This window comes from Choristoneura fumiferana, chromosome 20 (genome assembly GCF_025370935.1).
Source record: "Choristoneura fumiferana chromosome 20, NRCan_CFum_1, whole genome shotgun sequence".
Classification (NCBI taxonomy): domain Eukaryota; kingdom Metazoa; phylum Arthropoda; class Insecta; order Lepidoptera; family Tortricidae; genus Choristoneura; species Choristoneura fumiferana.
This window is the reverse complement of record NC_133491.1, coordinates 6,244,308-6,265,904: the sequence shown is the minus strand read 5'-3', so window position 1 is coordinate 6,265,904 and position 21,597 is coordinate 6,244,308. Positions and strand designations below refer to the sequence as shown.

Here is a 21,597-nt window from a genome sequence, read left to right as displayed (position 1 = left end):
TGCCTCTTGCATATAAACAGATGAAACTAAGTCTAAAGCGTCGCTTGAGCTGCAAGACCACACGTGACCACAACGTAGAAACAGTAATTGTTCCACGCAGAATGCAGCAGGATAAAAAAACATTAGCCCTTATGGTTTCCTGATTCATTGCAGATTACGACGACCTTCCGACGCGCGACCCGATGTGGGGCCCGGCGCCCCACGAACTGGACCCAGACATTTGGCCGCCGCCACCCGACCGAGACCCCAACGCCTGGCCGCCCCCCACCAGCGTCGAACACAAGTCAGTACCCAATACAGATTTTAAGTAACAATACATCATATTATACTCGCAAAACCAGCGAAAAACATTTTCCAAACCCGACAGCAGGTTACTCGTAATAAAAAAATTCGCACTAAAAAATTTCTCCTTTTTTGTACTACCGAAGGAACTACTGCGAATAATCGGGTAGCAACACGCTTTATGTTATTTTTGCTCTCGCTATGAAAAGTATGGCGTATGGTGGTCCTTTTTTTCGATGTCACATGAGACCTCCCCTCATTGTGATAGTCGCCCTAATGGAGCTGTTCTCGATTACGAGATTGGCGCTTATACAAAAATATTAGCCGATTTGTCAATCGAAAGATTCTACTGAAGTATATGGAGATGGTACGTGGTGGTCAATACTACTATTTTTTGTAGGTTGAATTTTAACTTACGTGAGCTTCCAATTACATGTGATAACCACGAGCTTTTCGGCGAAGGAAAACATAGTGAGAACACTCGCGTGTGTTTAGTTTTTTATCCGCACCGGGCTCGAGTGGAAACTATAGCCCGAGCCCTCTGCTTTTAGGAGGTGTTACGTATAAAAGACGGGAATGGCTAACGACATTGCTGTTTCAGAGGTCCGCCGACATTACGGTCGGCCCGCAATAACCCCCGAGCCAACAACAAGAAGCCGGCGCCCACGCGGAACCCGACCACCTCACAGAGAAAGACGTCTGACGTACGGAACCCCAAACTGGCCGGGAACAAGACTCACAGTGGTATGTTACTCACTGCATGTCTTGACTAACCTTTAAACCATTTCATTCTTGGCTCGCCTTTAAACCATTTTCCCTGGTCAAACAATGCGATGCCGCTATGAATTTTTCTGTGAAAAGGTTCCCTGGTCTCAATCCAGTTGGTTCGATAGTACGTCCTATTGCTGGGTATGCCCTTTGACAATGTAAACGAGTAAAAAGCTTTATGGCACGTTGACGTTCGTACCCTATGTTAGAACGAGCAATTCTTTTATATATATTTATTCATTTTCGAGTTTTAGTCCAAACGTAGCTATGCCATAGCTCAGTCGCCCAAGTACTGAATAATAATTGTAGCTGGTTTCGTGCTTCTCAGTTATCAAAAATAAAGAAAACTCAGAATTTTCCACTTCAACACCACTTCTTGTTCTTATTCTTGTTGCCGTGGTAACGTCTCTTGAGCTACTTATTATTTACTTATAAGTATGATTTTATGGGTACATACAAATCCACTAAAAGTTAGTAGTTGTGGCAGTTTTAAAGGTTACAGCTCATTAGAGCCACCCGGCACCCGACAAGCACCGCCTCGACTTTCGGCATCCACTCGTTGTCGACAGGTGATCCACGCGCGGACGGCGAGTTGAAGAGTGGTACTTCGAAAGCGACGGTAACGCTACGGAGTTGATGTAGTGAGCGCATGCCCATACAAATCCATATGAAGAATACTAACTGCTCGAGGCGAGGCGGTGCTAGTCGGGTGGCTGTAATGAGCTGTGACCTTAAGGCAATTCCTTCATGTCTATCTCCTAAGCATGCTAATAGCAAACATATTTCTAACAAAGTGTATCACTGATGTCTCCTGAGTTACGGATAACACACACTTAAAAGTTGATTAACCCTAAAATTTCAAATATCCAGCAAAAGCAAAGGAAAGCAACAGCAAAGAGCATCCGACGACAAAAGACAAGCAGGACCGCGACAACAACAATGGCGACACGGACGATGAAAAGCACAAGGAGGACGAGCGGCGGTTCGAGCCGCCAGCCGCCTGCGACGGGGACCTGGTCGACATGCTGGTCAGTGCTTACAATAAAACATATATTTATATTAACCCCCTGTTTCACCATCCATTGACTAATATTATTTGACGGATAAATGTGATGCAGTCTGTGTTTGTTTAGTTCGAATAGACGGAGACGGCATTACATTTATCCGTCAAATGAAAAGAATATGTCAAATAGGTTTATCAATGAACTACTAATGAACATCCACTACCGTACGATAGCTTACATCCGCCTTCACACTGTAACAACACACAAACGCACACACATCACACAAACCATGAATTATTAGCATAATGAGGTTGTGTTGCTCTGATGATGCACTCTGGTTGAGTTCGAAACTGTCAGCTTAATGATGTATAGTGTGGTGGCGAAGGAGCGGCATTAACGTACATTTGTTGCAAATATATGCATAAGGTTATGGGTGATCGATATGTCGGCGGCCGATCGTAAAATCCGCCAGATCACGAAATTCCTAGGCATATCGTGAAATGCCGCCATTTCATGAATTGGCTAAGGGACATCCGCCATATCGTTCAAAACTCACCGTTTAACGATTTGCCTAGTGACGTTTAGGCAGATCATGAAATTCCTAGGCATATCATGAAGCGCCGCCATTTCATGATTTGGCCAGTTTAGGCAGATCATGAAATTCCTAGGCATATCATGAAACGCCGGCATATCGGTTCTGGCACTTCGCCGGCCGCTGCCGCGGCACGCTCGCTTCGCTCGCTCGGCTCGTGCGTTGTGATCACAATTAAAACTAACCACTCCTCGCTTCGCTCGTCGTACCTAAATTTTTCTATATAAATAAGTGACAACTAGTGAATACTTTATTTATCAACAAAATACTAACCTCTAAAATACGGGCAGACGTCCATGGTTTTTTCACATTGTGCACAGAATACGTTTGATTCACATAAAAAGAACGGAGCTGATGTTCAAAGCTTCTTTTGCACTTCTATTTTGAATTCAATCACTAGTTTCGGTTTAAAGATCATTTTGTTGCGACGCCGACATTTTTCACGCGCTAAACAAACACGACCGGTCAGCTGGTCACGGCCGCCATTGCATACGCAGCGCCACCAGTGGCCAAAAAAGAAACTATTTTACGATGTGCCCGGTATAGAGCTAGGAATATCGACGAATGCGTTGCTCTAATCGATCTGCCGTATTATTTCTCAGGCACATCGTGATATGCCTGGCCAACGTTTAGGCATATCATGAAATGGCGGCGTTTCACGATATGCCTAGGAATTTCGTGATCTGGCGGATTTTACGATCGGCCGCCGACATATATAAGTTCATTGATATGGACTTCCGCAAAGTAACGAGCGATTCAATCAAATTATTTCAATGGGTTCTCCCTCAAGAACTGTGGTACTGTTGTGGACGGACGGTCCACAATTCTAAGAAGCCCTATTTAAAGAATGAACACTTCAAAAACTGTTATTTTATTTGAACTTCAGCAAATACATTTATGTACATGTGTCGATAGTTGGATTTGGACCGACTGCCCAAACTCTGTTATGTCATATATTTTTAAATTGAAGTATATTCTTTCGAATACACATCATGTAGGCAGCCAATCGTGTCCTACAGTACTACTCCATGACGAAGGACACAGAACCCCTTAGGTCAGATTGCTTACACACGACCACTTTACTCTTAATCGAGCATTTTAATTTGGGCAGGCAGAATATTTGTCCTCTGTAGAGTTGTTAACGTATCATCGCTGACGTACCCTAAGTTGATATAGAATAAAAAAGAATATAAACTGTTTATTGAGCACTAAAAATACAGTCTAAAAGATGTACTTACTGACTACAAATTATAATGGCGCCTTTCAGGACTCTCAGCTTTGCACCATGAAGAGATCTGGGGATCTGTGGTTTTGTACTGACTGACGCTGACCAAGTGACCAACGTTTTATCCTATTGCACTTTAATTGGCGTACTTAATTGGTTTGTTTGTTATTTTCAGAGCGGGATATAGTACAAAAGAATCCCAACATACGATGGGACGACATAGCGGACCTTTCAGAGGCCAAGAGGCTGTTAGAAGAAGCCGTTGTCTTGCCAATGTGGATGCCTGATTTTTTCAAGGTAAATCAAATTATTGTCATTTTTAGTTAATGTCTGATAATAATATAGGTATCTTTTTTTAAAGTTCGGCTATGAACATCGCGATCATTTCAACAATATTTATCTCACTTGAATCAATCTTACCTGAACTAGTACCTATTTGAAACAATTTGACTTGTGTTAATTTGCCTTGACCACTTTTTAGTCTTTTTGTCGCTTGATTCCTTTATATTAGTTTTTTTTTATTCGACTGGAAGGGAAACGAGCAAGTGGGTCACCTGATGGACGCCCATAAACATCTGCAACAACAGGGGTATTGCAGATGCGTTGCCAACCTAGAGGCCTAAGATGGGATACCTCAAGTGCCAGTAACACTGCTGCTTCACGGCAGGATTAGCGAGCAAGATAGTGGTAGCAATCCGGGCAGACCTTGCACAAGGTCCTGCCACCTGAATTTTTTTATTATTTATTCTAAATATCGTACTAAAATTGGTTTATTCTTTCACCTAGCAATAAAAAATAGCGTTTAAATTACATGCAAATGAACACAGATCAACACTGGTAGGTATTTGAGATTTAAACAATTTATTATTAATACTATTTTAATTTGAGTCATTTTTACTTGAACGATTTATAACTAGGTGAGCGGTTAACTCATTTATCCATAAACAGTTTACAACTAGGTGGGCGTTTTAAATCATTTATCCATGAACAATTTCTACTTAGTGAGCGATTGAAAGTATTTATCCTTGATCTATTAAAGAAGTGTACATAAACTTAAACCATTTTGGTTTGAACATAATAAATCGTAATCGTGCACTTAGATCTTTCTGCCCTGATCAGAGAGTTGTGCAAAATGGCTTAAGTTACATTTAACTTCGTAAAAAAACATATTTTATTAGTTTTATATGTATCAAAAATTAGCAAAAAATATGCCGCTTTATGATTGGGGTCACTCTTGAATTTTTATTTAGTATTTTGTTAACAGTGTTTTTTTTTTAATCTTTAAAAACGCTCTCCTGTAAAGTTTTCATAATGGCGCTTGTATCAAAATAGCCTTTTAACCGTCGATATAGTTTAAAAAAACACCACTTCGGCTACGACCGACGGATAAAAGGATGAACCCATCATTCCCTTTTATTATTTCTTTCTCTTTGTATTTTTCTGTAACGAACATTATAAATAAGTGCATTCTCCTTTTAACGACGTCGAAGTGACTAAAGCAGGGCTTTCTAAACTTATTTGTACTGTGACGCCCTTGGGACTTTGCCATTTTTTACGACGCCCCTCAACCCAGCCCCCAAAAATACTCACTTAAGTATCAATTTTAGCTACCATTGTTGAGAGCCCAGTAACAAGTTATCAGAAAAACACAATTGGGACATTTATAATTTTACACACACACAGATAATAACACGCACAGTTTGGGAAGCCCTGGACTAAAGAGTAGCTATGGCAGTAGCCATAACACTGTTTGGCAAAAATTTGGATGCCAGAGGTAGCCATGCTTGTGCAGTGAGGCAAAGCTCTTTTTCTCAAACATGACATAAAATATTGACGTTGTGTTACAAATGAGAAGTATCGCGCTGCAGGCGCTGTGACTCGGCAGCCTGCGCGCTTTCACTCTAGCGGCCTGCAAAGAGCTTTCATACAACCTTGCAGGCCCACGCCCAGCACCACCACCTGCAGCCGCCGCGCCCGCAGCCATGCAACAGGGCGACCAGACTAGCGTCCCGCCAGCTTCATTTCTTGTTTTTCTTATTTTATTTCATGTAATGTTTGAGAAAAGCACTATACAAGCCTCGGCCGGAACCTGGGGTTGCCGCCCTCTACAGTAATGTACTATTATTCGTTCCCAGGGCATCCGGCGGCCGTGGAAGGGCGTGCTGATGGTGGGCCCGCCCGGCACCGGCAAGACGATGCTGGCGAAGGCGGTCGCCACCGAGTGCGGGACGACCTTCTTCAACGTGTCCTCCTCCACGCTCACATCCAAGTACCGCGGCGAGTCGGAGAAACTCGTGCGGTTGCTCTTTGAAATGGTAACGAACATAAAGGCTACATACGCACTATGCGGTTAGCCGGGTGCTTTAGTGCCGTCTCTTTCTCGACCGATACTTTGAAAAGGGTGTTGCGTCTTGGCAATACCAACAAATTAATATCTCTCAACTATTGACTTTGTGTAAACACGTATTTCCTAGTTAAAATTCATTTTTACTATAAAAAGCCTTTCTCTGAATATTGAAATCAGTGCCTAACAAACCTAGTCTACCTACTCTAGAGAGGGACGGAGCGCCAAAACCGCACGGCTAACCGCATGGTGCGTTCTTGCACAAATGGTCTTACCACAAAAATATACTTAAGCATAGGTAGGGTTAGACCCTTTGTGCATACATATTAATAGTTCAATGAGGGACTGGTTGCATTCCGCCGATTCCGCGTCCTGCGATTCGGTCAGATAACAGATTTTAAATAAGTGGACCAGTGTCCAGTGGGACATGTCTTGAGTTTTATCATTACATATTTATATGTATATTATGCACAGGCGCGGTTCTACGCGCCGAGCACGATATTCATCGACGAGATTGACTCGCTGTGCTCGCGGCGCGGCTCGGACAGCGAGCACGAAGCCTCGCGCCGCGTCAAGTCCGAGCTGCTCGTGCAAATGGACGGCCTCGGCTCCGCCACAGACGAACCTGCCAAGGTAACGTACACGGATTTAGTGAATAATCCTTTTCTACCGTATTTTCTCGGTAACTTTCGTATTTACACTAAATTCTCTATATAACTTGATTGGGGTTATAGTTATATACATAAGTTATAACATCTCAGTGTGAATGTGATACACTTCAAACACCTTCGGCTGAAAATGATTAACACGCAAAATGGTGCAAAAAAGCAAAATGTGCAAACGAGCAAAACGTAACGTTAATAAATCAATCAATGCGACTTCAGTTTGCTTACTGTTACAATATCCTTATCAGCCAGCAGCGCGCCACCGTAGCGCTGCCTACTCAACACACGCTATAGATTATCCCCCAATTTAAAATAAAACACTGCTAAAATCCCATCTTAATTATCGCAATTTAAATTTCCAGGTGGTAATGGTCTTAGCGGCAACAAACTTCCCGTGGGACATCGACGAGGCGCTCCGGCGGCGGCTCGAGAAACGCATCTACATCCCGCTGCCCACGCAGGAGGGCCGCGAGGCCCTGCTGGCGATCAACCTGAAGGAGGTCAAAGTGGACCCCGAGGTGGACCTGCGGGCTATTGCCAAGAAACTTGATGGGTACTCCGGAGCGGACATTACTAATGTTTGCAGGTTAGTATGCTTTCGTAATGCTGTTGATTTTTTTATCTTCCTTATTTTTTTCGAGTCTTTAGTGAACCTATGCTATATGTGACTATGCCAGCCTCATTGGAAGATTCGCTTGCTGTTCTTGCAAATAGTCTCTTTGTTGGGCCGTAAATAAATGCTCATCTCTTTCGCTCAAATGTAGAGATCGCCTTTGTAATTGTATTTCAATGTTTATCAATTGTTTATATTTCTTTATTTTAGTATCCTTTAGGGTTTTATACATATGCATACATACTAGTTGCGGATTATGTTTATCTACTGCGACCATTACTTATGATTATAAAACTACGAGCAGTCCACTTTGTGTAATAGTCTTCTATGTCCAACAGTAGACGTCCTACGGCTGATATAAGATGATGATGTTGATTTTTTTACGATTTATTATCTATCTATTCACACGACTCCAAAAACACTCGCAATTAAATAGTTTTTATGTGGTCAATCATCAATCAACACCATTTTTTTCTACATTGCAGAGACGCGTCAATGATGTCGATGCGCCGTAAAATCGCCGGCCTCAAACCCGAGCAGATCAAACAGCTGGCCAAGGAAGAACTTGACCTCCCAGTCACCAAGCAAGACTTCCTCGAAGCACTGAACAAATGCAACAAATCGGTGTCCAAGGGCGACATACAGAAGTATCTGTCGTGGATGGCGGAGTTCGGATCCTCCTGATTGTCGTGCTGAGAACACAACTAAACTTAACTAGACTACATTTTGCGGCGTGCGGTCCTGTGTTCACTTCAGTTTAAAAAACTTTTTCCCCTTATACTTTTTGGTGACGTTGAGATGAAAAGTTAACATGTATCCATTAAGCATGAGCGCAATACTTATATCATTATCTAGAAACTTTATTATAAAGTTGTCAGTTTCAGAATTTCGAATTTAAGAATCTCTAGTCCAACCTCGATTTAACCAGTAAATAATGTCATACGATTCAAAAGCTAATCGATCATCTGTGAAGTAAACATGATAGAGAAACGCTACTATGTACTTTATACACGAAAAATGCAATGTATAAACCTACTTAAATAATTATCGTAACTACTTAAATAACATTATTTTAATGATGCATTTAGATAACGAAATTTAGTGGAACACGGCGGATCGCACGACGGCGTTTGAAAGTATCATTCGTGTATAACACAAACAATTTTCTGTTATTGTATCAAAATGCGATTCGATTGCAAAATGTATTTTAAAAATAAATAAAGAACAGTTGAGTTTAAGAACTGCCTTATTAACTCCTAGACGTATAGAGTATTGGAGCAACGTTAGAACTGTTTCAGTATTAATAAATAAGGGTGTAAAAATTATAGTGGCATATCGAAATTGTTTAATAATTTAGGCGTCCGTCAAAGGTCAAGGAAAACATTCCGATTTGAAAATTAAATTAATTGATAAGCTCTAACTCTCATTCGTATCCATGTTTGGCATTTTAACGACTTGTGAATAACAAAGTATACTATTTTTTCAAGATAAATCAATAGAGTATTTTACATAGCACAGAGTATTTGAACCTTGTGAGGCAAACCGCATCCATAATATGACATGTTGTAGATCTGTTGGCAAAAAAAGGCATTATTAGCTTTTGTTAAATTTTATTAAAATCATTTGAATAATACTTTATGTGGTAAGTGGATCCACATTGCCGTAATTGCCTCTATGAGTCATAACTCATAACGACTGTAGGCTTTCATTAGCCAGTTCTGTCTCTTTGTTATAATTTTGAAGCCGTAATCTTTGTACTTAAATTAGGTTAAATTTGAGATTTGTTTTATTGTTAAGAAAAATAATATGCCATAACTAATTTATGTGTACTTTTTATAGAGTTATATTGAGAAAAAAAAACATAACGTTATTAATAAGTATGAATTATAATATTTGGCATTTATTAATAATTTAGCTCAACTAAAATGTAGCATTGTGTTCGAGTAATTTTGAATAGAAGATCCGCGATTAGTATCAAGTATGACTGATGTGATTTTTGTGTACATAATACATACAAAAAAACTTCCCATATCCACATGCATGCATTTGCCTAAAAGCTTTTAATATTTCTGACATGTTTACTAATTAATTTCAATAATTTTAGACTTATTCGTTAAATGGATTCATGACATTAACGAAATAAAAATATTAAGTATTATGGCAAACAAGGCAATAATTCTAATTTAAACTAACTATGACTTAATTCTTTCCGTTTGGCAGAACATTAAAATATAAAATAATCTATTGCCTTTATTTGAGGTATACTGCTTCGACATTTTTTGAGGTGGCATATGTTATTTTTGCATGTGTTAAAGGAATAAATAGCATTGCAGTGCAATTATAATTAAATGATTCAACCTAAGTTGACAATATTTTAAATGAATGTTTGTCTGAAGAAAAACAGCGTAAAGTTATATTTTGAGTTTAACTTCTACAACATTGTTACATGTCTTTAAAAAGCCTTCCGTTTTAACGAACGTTTACATGAAATAAAGCAATTTTAAAATATTTGTTTCTATCATTTCATTTGGCTATTAGGTTTCATGCAGACGAATGGTTTTGTGGCAACCTTGTAACAATGTTACCACTTGGACTTCTTTGTCTAAAGTTACCACAAAAAGCAACAAAATTCCAATCTTGGATGTGTTAAAGGCGGTTGGTTATGGTATCCTACTAATATTACAAATGTGAAAGTTTGTGAGTGAGTTAGCATGTTTGTTACTTCTTCACGCTGAAACGGCTGGACGGATTTGGATGAAATTTGGCATAAAGTTAATTATTACCTTTATTAAAACATAGGATACTTTTTATCCACGATATAAATAACAACCGCTGGGCTTACGACGGATAGGGATAAATCCGATATTCTATAATAAAATCTCGCTGGGGCATGGGTGTTTTAATTTAAAGTCAATGAAAACCACGATGTAATTTTAGGGAATTTCCACGAGAATTTAATAAAATTCCGGAATTTCAATTCAACTGCGGTATTTAATGATTTACACATGCGAAGCCGCGGGTAACCGCTAGTATATAATATTACCACGATAAAACTACCACTGCATTTTTGGACACGAAATTCGCTCCGCACTCTGCAACGGCGTGCGCCTGCAGTAGTATGAAACTGCCTGAAAACCTGCAGGGCTACTACTAAACTCGAAGTTCGCGTCGTGCGGTCCCTCTGACACTTATACTCTTTAACAGGAGAGCGAGAGGGACGGTACGATACGAACTTCGAGTTTCGTAGTAGCCCTGCTGTATTTCATCTGCACGAAGGTGCGTCAAACCACAGACTACTAAGAGATAGTAACGTATCGTCAAACTTTAAGCAAACGTTCGTTGGCACCTCTGATTCCGGCTTGCATTCCTAAATTAATAATGGACGACGATATGATTATAATTGATAGTTTTATATCCTATAATAAGCTCTCCATACTTAAGTGACGTAAACGGCGTGAAATATAGACCAGGTAAACAAGAAGGATAAATCAGAATTTTGCACGCTACGCTCTTTCGCTTCAATCAACTTGAGCGGTCGTTCGTTGGCTTTCGGCGACCGTCCACACTGCAGGGCTACTACGAAACTTGAAGTTCGTGTCGTACCGTCCCTCTCGCTCTCGTTTTAAATAGTATAAGTGGTGTTAGAGGGACTTCGAGTTTCGAGTTTCGTTGTAGCCCTGCTGGATTCGATGTAACGTAATGGTACGATTCCTTTGGTCTAACCGCCACGCTTCGGATCACCGGCACACGCCAAAGAACGATCGTTGGTGTTCGCTAAGCCGTCCAGACAGCAGGGCTACTACGAAACTCGAAGTTCGTGTCGTGCGGTCCCTCTGACACTTATACTATTTAATACGAGAGCGAGAGGGATCGCACGACACGAAACGAACTTCGAGTTTTGAGTTTCGTAGTAGCCCTGCAGGACCAACGAAACCCATTCGTTCGTTGGCGCTTGTTGGGCCGGTGTGTACGCGCTATGACGAGCATGTGTAACAGTAGCTTAAATTTAACGCGCACGCGCAATGAGTTCGAACTCCAAAATCGAACATTTCCGATTGTAACGATTAACCTAGTTACAGAAATCGATTACTTTTATGTAATTGAAAACCAACTTCGACCATAGAGAACACCGTTGTTGTTTAATTGAATTTTGAAATTAACATAGCGATAGTCATTACTTTACAGCCATAATTATTGAGTAATAATCCAGGAAAGTAATTATCAACTAATTTATAAAATAATAATGATTTGTAGTGAAATTATTGAAATAATATATATTTTTTTTGCAAATGGAGTATGTCGTACCTACTGATTTATTACTTACACCGTAGAAAAATCATGCTCTTCTGTTGACTAAATGAAAAGGAAGTTTATCATTAGTTTTTTAATTAAAAGAGGAACATTATGGATATTTATTTTTATTATTTTATTTATTTGCACAAATTTAGTGAAGTTAGGCATAAAAGCATTGGCGCCAGCCAGCGGAACTTGTCACAAGCTAAAAGCCGTGCGGTTGGTAGTATTGTAGTAACTACGTGTCGCAAGAGTGCGAAAATGTAAACATGCACGAATAAATTTCGATATTTTTCGATTATTGCTATTAAAATAACCAATTACAGCCTATTTAATACATTAGAAAAGATATATTTCAAATAATTCACTGAAGATTCTTCATGAAAACACCGTTAACCAATTTATTTCCCTCCAACCATAGTGAATATAGGTGGAAGCGTCGTCAAGCGCTGTAGAATATCAATGGCGGACGCCAATAATTTGGAAGTTTCGTGATTCTATTGTTCTGTTTTCAAGTATTTCAATCGTTTATAGGTTTAGGAATGAGTTTTGTTATTGGTGATTGCATACAAAGTGTTTTAAACGTGAAAGTGGTATGAAATGTTCTGTTTTTACGTGACAAAAGCGCCTGCTAGCTATGTAACCTTTTCCCTAACCTCGTTTACGCCAATGGAGTAGATATGTGATCGATGTGTGTGCGTCGGTGAACGATTTTTCGTCCGTTTCGCGTTACTCTGTGCGAAGTTAATCGGCTTATTAGTGATGGAAGTGTCCGCGTCGCGGTTTTGCAATCCGACGCCCGATTTCGACGTAACGTAAGCGAGCCGGTCGATCGCCAGAGCAAAGTGTAAGCAGGCGGCCGTCCGCAACCAGCCGACATGGCTGCGACGCAGGCGGAGTCCCAGCGTAGTGATACGAACGTAGAGCTGAGTCAATCGGAGCAGCTCAGTGAATCTCGGAATGCTCTATTACAGAATGGCACCGACAAGTCCGTCGGGCGCGTTCCGCCCGATGGCGTCGTGAACACAAAGAGTAAATCGCCGATGTCAGGCGAGCCCGGGCCGCCGCGAGACGGCGGTGAAGCGCCCGGCCATGACCGGATCGCGGACCGGCCTCCGGGCGACCCATACGGTCAATATAGATACCCGGACGGTGCGGATCCTTATTACGCGCAGCGACCGGGCTTCGGCGGGAAGCCGCGCGGTCCGCCACCGCAGCAGCGGTTTTTCCCGGGGCAACCGACGTCGCAGGCGCCGGGGCCGACGCCGACGCTCAACTCGCTGTTGCAAGCGAGCGGTGCGCCGCCGCACCGCTACCCCAATAGCTACGAGCAGCCTCCGGCAGGCTATGGCCCTGCACCTGGCTGGCCCCCGCCAAGGCCAATGCCTTACAACCCTCAATCAAACCCCTATAGAAATTCCACGGTGAGCATCATAATCAAACCATAATTTTAAACCATGGCTTTAAGTTTTGTTTCATGCTTCTCATCTTATGCATGGCACTAGATTACTGAACCAATAGCATTTAGTATTGCTTTATATAGCTAATATTTATTAAACAAGATAAAAAAGGAAGTGGCTAAACTGACTGTTAATCTGGATTTGGTTATCCCAAACACCAGCCATTCCAACAATGTTCCTAAATAGGCTTAGTTTGATTCCTAATAGGCTCGAATCAACCGGTATTATATGATTTTGGCTAAATTGATTTGGATTTTACATGGGGATTTTATGTAAGTGAGGATGTAAATTTTAAAAGATTTAGGGGCTGCTTCACCACCCATTGATTAATTTTATGGTAAAACAGGGGGTTAGTATTGTTTACTGTAAACGCAGGTTTCTATAGTCCTAGCGTTCATCAATAGTCCAAACGGATTGATATTTCGAACAATAACATAACTGCTAACGTCATCTAGGAGGTTCATCGCAGCCTAATCCAATAGAAAATGCATGATGAACCTTCTAAACGTTAGCAGTTCTGTAATTGTTCAAAATGTTAAAAAGTCCATTTGGACTATTGATTAACGCTTGGGACTATAGAAACCTGAGTTTACAGTAATTTGGGAAACAAACACAGAATTTGTCAAAAGATCAGGTTTTTGTTTTTAATTCTGCTGTGATCACCATCTTTCCTAAGGGGGCACACCATGTTTGTATGTAGATATTATATATTTACAATGACATTGACTTAATTTTCGAATAGAGCCCCATATACCCCAATATACACAAGGATCCTGGCATTCCTTCTGACAGCTCTCATTGTGGTTGTGTAATAAGCATGGGACAGTTGGACTACCTTAACTGGCAATTAACTGTATAAAATGGCTGACTGGTAGAAGTTTGGTTCTGACACAAAAATTGCCAATACAATTGTAGGTGTTAAAAAAATGTATTATCACAATATGTTTTGTTTATAACAATCAGAAAATTATCATTCTCATATCAGCTGTAGGATGTCGACTGTTAGACACAGGCCTCCCCCCAAGGCCTCCATTTGCCTCGGATGGAAGCGGCTTGCATCCACTGTGAACCCGCACCTTGAACCTGGCCTTCTGTTCATCTCGTTGGTGAACATCCTACGCTGGCGGCTTTGGCTTGCAGATCCATGGTCTCCACTCAAAACCTTTTGGTGCCACCGTCCATCTGTTATCCGTGCTATATGGTGCTATAATCAGAAAGTACCATCCTGAATTATTTTTGCAATGGGCAAATTTGCAATGGTCCCACAATATCTTTTATTTTTAAATTGAATTCTGAATTTGAAATTAAAACTCAAATCCAGAACTTAGTTAAATATTCTTCAATTAAAATCAACTAGGATGATAGCTAGTTCTAATTTTGATTTTTATTTCACTTGATGTAGTTGATGATAGTTATTTTACACTACTGCCTAAAGAAAAATAGTGTTTATTATTATTATTAATGACAGTAGCTTCCTAAACCTGGGTAGAAATGTAGAATATGCTTTAGAAATTGCATTCATTTTTACTAATTTGATTTATTAATTTTGTAGGACAAAAAAATATCTGGTTTTTAATGGTTCATTTACACATTATAGATACATTTGTTATGGGATGTAGACTTAGGGGCTGTTTCACCATTCATTGATTAGTGTTAACTGACGGTTAAATGTGATGCCGTCTCCGTCTATTCAAACAAAACAAATAGAGACGGTATTAAATAATGACTGCGATTAAATAAGCTTCCAATATTTTGATGCAGTTGCATGCTGCATGTAAAAAATTTATAGTATACCCTATGATAATCTATAAGTCACGCTTACAGGTCATGCTTGTCTTGTCAGTTTTTTTGCTTGCTTATTTATTAAAGTTATAATAATAAAAAAAAAAGTTAAAAAAATAGCAGTTGCAGACAGTCCAATAAGCGTTAGTACATTATTCACTTAAAAGCTATGTTAGTAATTATAATTTTTAATTTAAAAATCTGCCATGCCAAAAATTATGTTTATGAGTCTTTGGTGTGTGTATCATTATCTGGATTAGACCAATGTCTAATTTGAATTAGAGGGGGTACCTACCCCCTAAAAAAATGAAATCTTGACAATTAAATTGAGATATTTCACTATATGCACCTGCATATAGTGAAATATCCCAATTTAATTGTCAAGATTTCATTTTTTTACACCTGTAAATTACTACAGGAATCGAATCAGTTTTGCCTTCTGAACATGGAAAAATATTTCTTATAATTTATTTCTCCATATTTAAAAAAAAAAACAAAAACTAATACCACAGAATAGATATGTTTCCTTTGCCTTTTTTTTAAATAGAGACAATAAAAGTAATGGATTTATTATGTGGTAGTTTTGGAGTTATGCCCTTTTAGAATAAGCACATGTTTAAAAAATTGTAATAAATTAATTAATAATCGTAGCGAGAAATTCTAAAAATATCAGCGTCTTTCTTTTTCCAAACAGAATACAGAGAATGATTCAAATTATAGTCTTAAGAAATATGAAATCTTTCAATTAAGGGTGTTTGTTAGTTCATGCATTGTCCATTTTGAAATTAAAAGTACCTACAGTACCTAGCCATAAAGATTGCACATTGGTCTTTGGAAAGAGACTCTGCTAATTTCAGCTTTGTAGAGCGTTGTCACAAACTACTTATGTGACATTTGTTAGTCTTGTACAGGTGCAATAGAGTACAGACGCATTTAGATGAAAATATATAATAAAGGGGTGTTGAAACCCCCCCAAACTTTCAATTGTAAGTGTTAGGGAAAAGAGGGAAATATCCTTTTTCTAGTAGTTGCAACAGCTCTCTATAGATATCCGAAGTTTACATATCAATAATTTGATTTAAACTAAGTCCACAAAGGTGCAGTATCTATTTGATTTAAAATGTCACTTAATAAATACGATGATTGATGGACGGTGGCCAGTGGTTTGAAATCATCATGAAAAGCCAATCTTTATTGCCGGGGTACTGTATGTAGATGTCATTTGTGATTGTGACCATGGTGTTTCATGTGTTTTTTTTTTTGGTAATTGAGATTACTTTCTTTGTCTCTCCATTTGGCACAGATATTTGCTCTGAATTTATTAACCCAATTAAGTCGAAATTTTGGAACTTGCCATTCTGTGGCTCACCCATGGATGGGCAATAATAATAATAATAATGTATTGCAATGTAAATAAATTAATTTTTAACACTTTTTGGTGCAAATTAGATAATCATGGACCATGTGGTATATCAATATCATACATACATATATCAAAGGAATAGGCTTGTTTTAAGATATAGTTTTAAAAATTGACATATAAATGGTTAACAATTATTAAATAAAAAAATAGATAGAAACAGGACATTTCTCCTTATCTCTGAAAGTAGAGTCAAGTGCAAAAATAAGTATCTATTTGAACCACTCAAAAATATGTTACTACGGCCTTATTGCGTCGGAATATGAGTCTGTGGTACATATTTTTGAAACTTTGAATAAGTACATATTTTTATACTTATGTACAAAAAGGAGATTTTTCGAACTCTAGAGCTATATACTAACAACAAAAAAAAACTTATTGCAATCAACTACATCTATGAGAATCAAGATTTTTTTTCTAATGTTGGGTGCTAAGATAAACCTTATTATTATTATTAGCCTATTCTGTCCTACTGCTGAGCAAAGGCCTCCCCCTGATACTTCCACTGCTCTCTGTCCACTGTATATTAAGGCCAGTTCTTCAAGAAGTCGTCTAGTTCATCCCGCCATCGCCGTCTAGGACTGCTAGGCCGCCTTCTCGAGTTGGTGGGCGTCCACTCGATGGTAATCTTGGCCCACAACACAACTTATCCGGCATGCGGCACACGTGGCCAGCCCAGTCCCACTTCAGCTTAGACGCCGTTAGACCTACATAAGTGATTTGAGTCATTGAGCGCAGGGCGGTTTTTGGGATCCGATCCACGAGTTTTAAACCTAGCATGTTGCGCTCCATGGCTTGTTGGCAAACCCCAATTTTGGACTTTAGAGCTTCCGTCAAAGACCAAGTCTGAGCACCATAGGTGAGAATTAGTAGTACGCGTATATCCATGAGTTTCCTTTTTAAGGAAATTGGGAAGTACCCTTCATAAGATTTTTCATTGACCAATAGCTCCTTCAGGCGTTTTCTGTCCGTCTTTGGACTTCTTTTTCTTGCCTCGCCTGGAAGGAGACTAATTGTATGTTGTTTTGCAATAATTATGAATGGTTCTGTTTAGAACCAATGACTAAACGTGGTGTCGGCTAAACTTAGGGATATCTTTTAAAAAAAACCGTTTTTTTTTTAGAACAATTAGATTGTTTTCTACTATCAATTACATACCAAAATCTAAAAGAATCTATCTAATAATGTAGTAAATTTCAAATGTAATTTCTAAAAACTCAGGTGCAAGCTTGGATTTGAACGCACGATCCTACGCTTGAGCGGCTACTTTGAGTATACAAAAAGTTGTCCAATCAAACCCAAAATATTATGAAAAATTTACCAAAAAAATCATTCAATTATTTACAGATTGATTCACAAGAGCTGTTTTTTTTTTTTAATTGCTTTCACTCTTGCTGTTTAATAAACGAAGAAAGTATCTGTGTGTTACCTATTTGAGTGCGATAATCAGTGCAATGAAACACGCGAGTGACACAATTCACTTACAAACAAAAATAAATGACAACCTTAAAAAAAAATGACATTTACAATTTCATCTCACAGTAGTGGTGTTGCCATTTAGTAAACAATGGTTACCCCAAAAACTAACAAAGCAGAGGGTCATGAGACCTCCTACCAAATGACATCCAGCACCACCAAAACAGACTAAGAAGCATCCAAAACCATGGTGCAACAAGTCTTTCATCCCAGCTTATTTGTTAAAGCGAGACAATCACCTCAACCAGATTCACTGCCATCCCCTACTGATAACACTGCAGATATCCCACCCAATGCTTCACCTCAAGCAACATCCTGCCCTCCACAGTGGCAGACAGATCCAAGAGCTGTCAAACGGAAGAAACTCTCAGTCACCTTCTAGCGAGAATGCTGCAATGTCCAACAGATTCAGTGGTTTGCCAATTGATCAAACTGAAGATACCCAAAAAGAACCTAAAAATAAGAACCCACCAATGCTGTACCTGTATGGCATACAAGATGTTAATGAACTCTCAAGCTTAATTCAAACAGCACTACAAGTACATGAATTCACCATGAAAATAATAACTCTAACAAACTTCAGATCAATTGCGATTCAATGGACTCATACCAGAGACTATGAGAAATAGTAAGAGCTAACAATCTACTTGGGAACACATTCAACGGAAAGGGTTCACGGCCGTACCGCATTGTGATCAAAAACCTACATCACACCACACCTATCTCTGCAATAGAAGAAGTAATAGAGATAACATCAACCTTTTTCGTTAATTTGGAACCACACCCGAACAACTCCGAGAAAAAAAAATCTTACATATTTAAAACTCGGGTGATCATCGAAGACCCCATAAAAAGGGATACAGTCCCTCAGTGCAAAAGATGTCAGCAGTATGGTTATACAAGGATGTATACCGTGTGTGAAATATGCAGGAAATCATAATACATCAGACTGCACATAAAAGGACAGAAATACTCCAGCTAAGTGTTGCCTTTGCCATGGCGCCCATCCAGAAAACTACAAAGGATGTAAGGTTTTTGTTGATATAAACGCCAGGAACAGAGGGAACACCAAGAAATCACAAGGATCCAAGCCACCATTCAACAAGGACAAACCTGATAATCCAGCCAATGATAAAGAACCACCAGAAGACAATATGCATATAGATGAAAATAGAAATATCGAAAATACAAACTGAGACATGGATGCACTGAAACACCAGAAAAAGAGACCAGCCAGACCAGGTTTTTATGTGCATCCATGTCTCAGTTTGTATTTTCGATATGGTTTCACGGGATACCCGTAAAAGTAACAAATTTGGAGTTGAAATAAGAAATACAAAAAGACTCCAAAAAACCAATCAGAAAATAGAAATGAAAAACAGAGAACATACAGAAAATAAACATACTGAATATTCCACCTACAAAACCTATGCAAGAGCTGCAGCTGCTGGAACCCATCATCAACAGTATAATACCATAGAAACAGTATTTGAGAATATACTCACAAAACAAGCTGAAAAGCTGGACAGACTCATAGAACAGATATCAACATTAATGAATCTTCTCACAACAGTTATTCACAAACTAGCCTCGTCTAATTAATGGCTAACCTTATAATAGCCGCATGGAACGTTCTGTGTGAAGTGAAGGCGTCCATATACCGCCATGCAAATACTCCCGTCGCGGGCCCGCGCACGACCCGCGCGCGTCCTCTGTGTGACATGTCGTTGCGTCCTGTCGCTGCAGTCATGATTTCGAACCCGACTGCAGACGGCAACAGCAGACGGCATCCAGTTGGTTCTGGGTGTTCCGTGAAACAAGATGTCTGACGTGTTCGAGAATAGTGATCGCAATTTTAACCGACTTCATTATATATGACTTGTTTTTATTATACAGAAGAAGACGAAATCCACACGTCCTATGCTGAAATGCAGAGCAAGTGAGGGAACTTATTCCATACTGATCAATGAACATTTGAAAAGAGTAATTCAGAGAGTATTGTCGTTTAAATAAATAAAATAAATAAAACAGTTTGATTTTATATTAAGTTTAAACCGAGAAGAAATCAGAATCAGTAAAAATTCAAGAAATCCGAAAAAATGCACTGAAAATAAGCTCGCTCGACGTGTCGTTGCTCCCGGCGTTAGCGGCACTACTGATCTGCGGTCGGGCGACAGTGTCGTCTGCCGCTCACTCAACGTCAACTACGCGTCGCTAGCTACGGAGGGAAGTTCATAGAAATACATAGAAACCAGTAGTGTCGCAACGACATGTCGTCTGTTGCTGTCGCGTGCAGTCGGCTACCAACCGGTACCTTTGAAAAGGTGTTTCTGTACAAATTGTGTTAAGCGAAAAATTTATAGGATACTTCCGCCGGCTGTCCTAGAAACTAGAAATTTTGTGTGAAGGTTGCTCTTATAGCACAACCAATAAGATAAATCTTAAAATCATAATTTTTCATGTCTGTCTGTCTATGTCAATAAACCATCTAAAATGACCCCACACTTTGTACATTTTGCTTAGGAGAGGGGCTTTGCTAACACTGGATATTCATAAATACAAATTTGCATAGAACCCTCGGTGCGCGAGTCCGACTCGTACTTGGCCGGTTTTTTTTTTGTTTAAATTGCCACCTCACTTGTCATACTTATCTTGCCTACATACATGCCTAAGTCTATCATGCACCATGCTCACGTAATATGGTTTTGGATTTTGTTTTTTAGTGAGATGTTCTTCAAATATTTATTTATCACTCGTCACTCTAGTTGATCTGCAAAAATGGTAAATGAAAATAATGAATACATTTTAAAAATAACATGCAATATAAGAAATAGAAACGTTTGTTGTTAAAAGTGTTTACAGTCGCAACAATATTTATGATTTGAAAAGTACCAACAGTTTGTCCATTTCGTACATACAATATATTTATTTATTTAGCAATTAAACCTATATACAATATGAATTAGTATTACATCACACTAGTAATATTAAGTCTACATTGATTTAAATTTTTGTTTTTACACAAGTGTTTTGTAAGGATCCGTAGTAAATTCGTAAGTCATGCCTTATAAATCAGTCACGTCGTATGTCACGTCATGTCTATCTGTTCTGTCAGTCATTGTCCTTTGCAAATTGCAATGAATGAGACCACTTTAAAATTTTAGATATAAACTTCGGCTGTAAACTAAAAATCTATATATACATTTTTTTAGGGAAATTATACATCATTTAAACAGAATTGTTTTGCTTCTGTCTAAAACCGAAGTTTTCTTTTAAATACATATTCTTGCGTAACCATTTTTTGGGTTGCATGCAATTTTGAGCAAACTTATTCGTCGACTAAGTAAACTAATTATTTTGGTTACTTTTATTTCTTTAAGAATAATTTGACGGTGTAGCGTTGGCATTGTCGGTGATAAAGCGGTTCTGTCTGCTTCCACTTCCACAAATACGAGGAAGGAAGTTAGGCGGTTTGTTAAGTTATGGTTAAAATCCACCAATAGGATTACCGCATTTTCTTGTCCATGCTCAGTGCAGCGATCCTATTGGCGTTTTTTTTTCACACATTGCTTAGGTGCCTTGCACAGCTCCGATGCGCAGCCTAAAGAAGGAAATATTCAATTTTGAGTGGACCAAAACCAAAACAAATCTATTGTTTAACCTGGCATTGGCG

The 21,597-nt window shown here is 39.1% G+C and overlaps 2 protein-coding genes across 2 annotated transcripts in view; both read left to right on the top strand.

Annotated features, from left to right (window-relative positions):
* LOC141439394 (katanin p60 ATPase-containing subunit A-like 1) overlaps positions 1–9,983 on the top strand; it is a 14,053-nt gene extending 4,070 nt beyond the window's left edge. The window contains exons 3-10 of the mRNA XM_074103676.1: positions 154–283; positions 884–1,026; positions 1,921–2,082; positions 4,047–4,168; positions 6,007–6,186; positions 6,690–6,848; positions 7,243–7,466; positions 7,979–9,983. Coding sequence (XP_073959777.1) covers positions 154–283; positions 884–1,026; positions 1,921–2,082; positions 4,047–4,168; positions 6,007–6,186; positions 6,690–6,848; positions 7,243–7,466; positions 7,979–8,177 — 1,319 coding nt within the window. The 3' untranslated portion in view covers positions 8,178–9,983. The remainder of the gene's footprint in view (positions 1–153; positions 284–883; positions 1,027–1,920; positions 2,083–4,046; positions 4,169–6,006; positions 6,187–6,689; positions 6,849–7,242; positions 7,467–7,978) is intronic.
* Positions 9,984–12,001: 2,018 nt separating this feature from the next.
* Positions 12,002–21,597, top strand: part of osa (trithorax group protein osa) — a 126,245-nt gene continuing 116,649 nt past the window's right edge. Inside the window, 1 exon segment of the mRNA XM_074103390.1 lies at positions 12,002–13,210. Within this exon segment, the coding sequence (XP_073959491.1) occupies positions 12,665–13,210 (546 nt within the window). The 5' untranslated portion in view covers positions 12,002–12,664.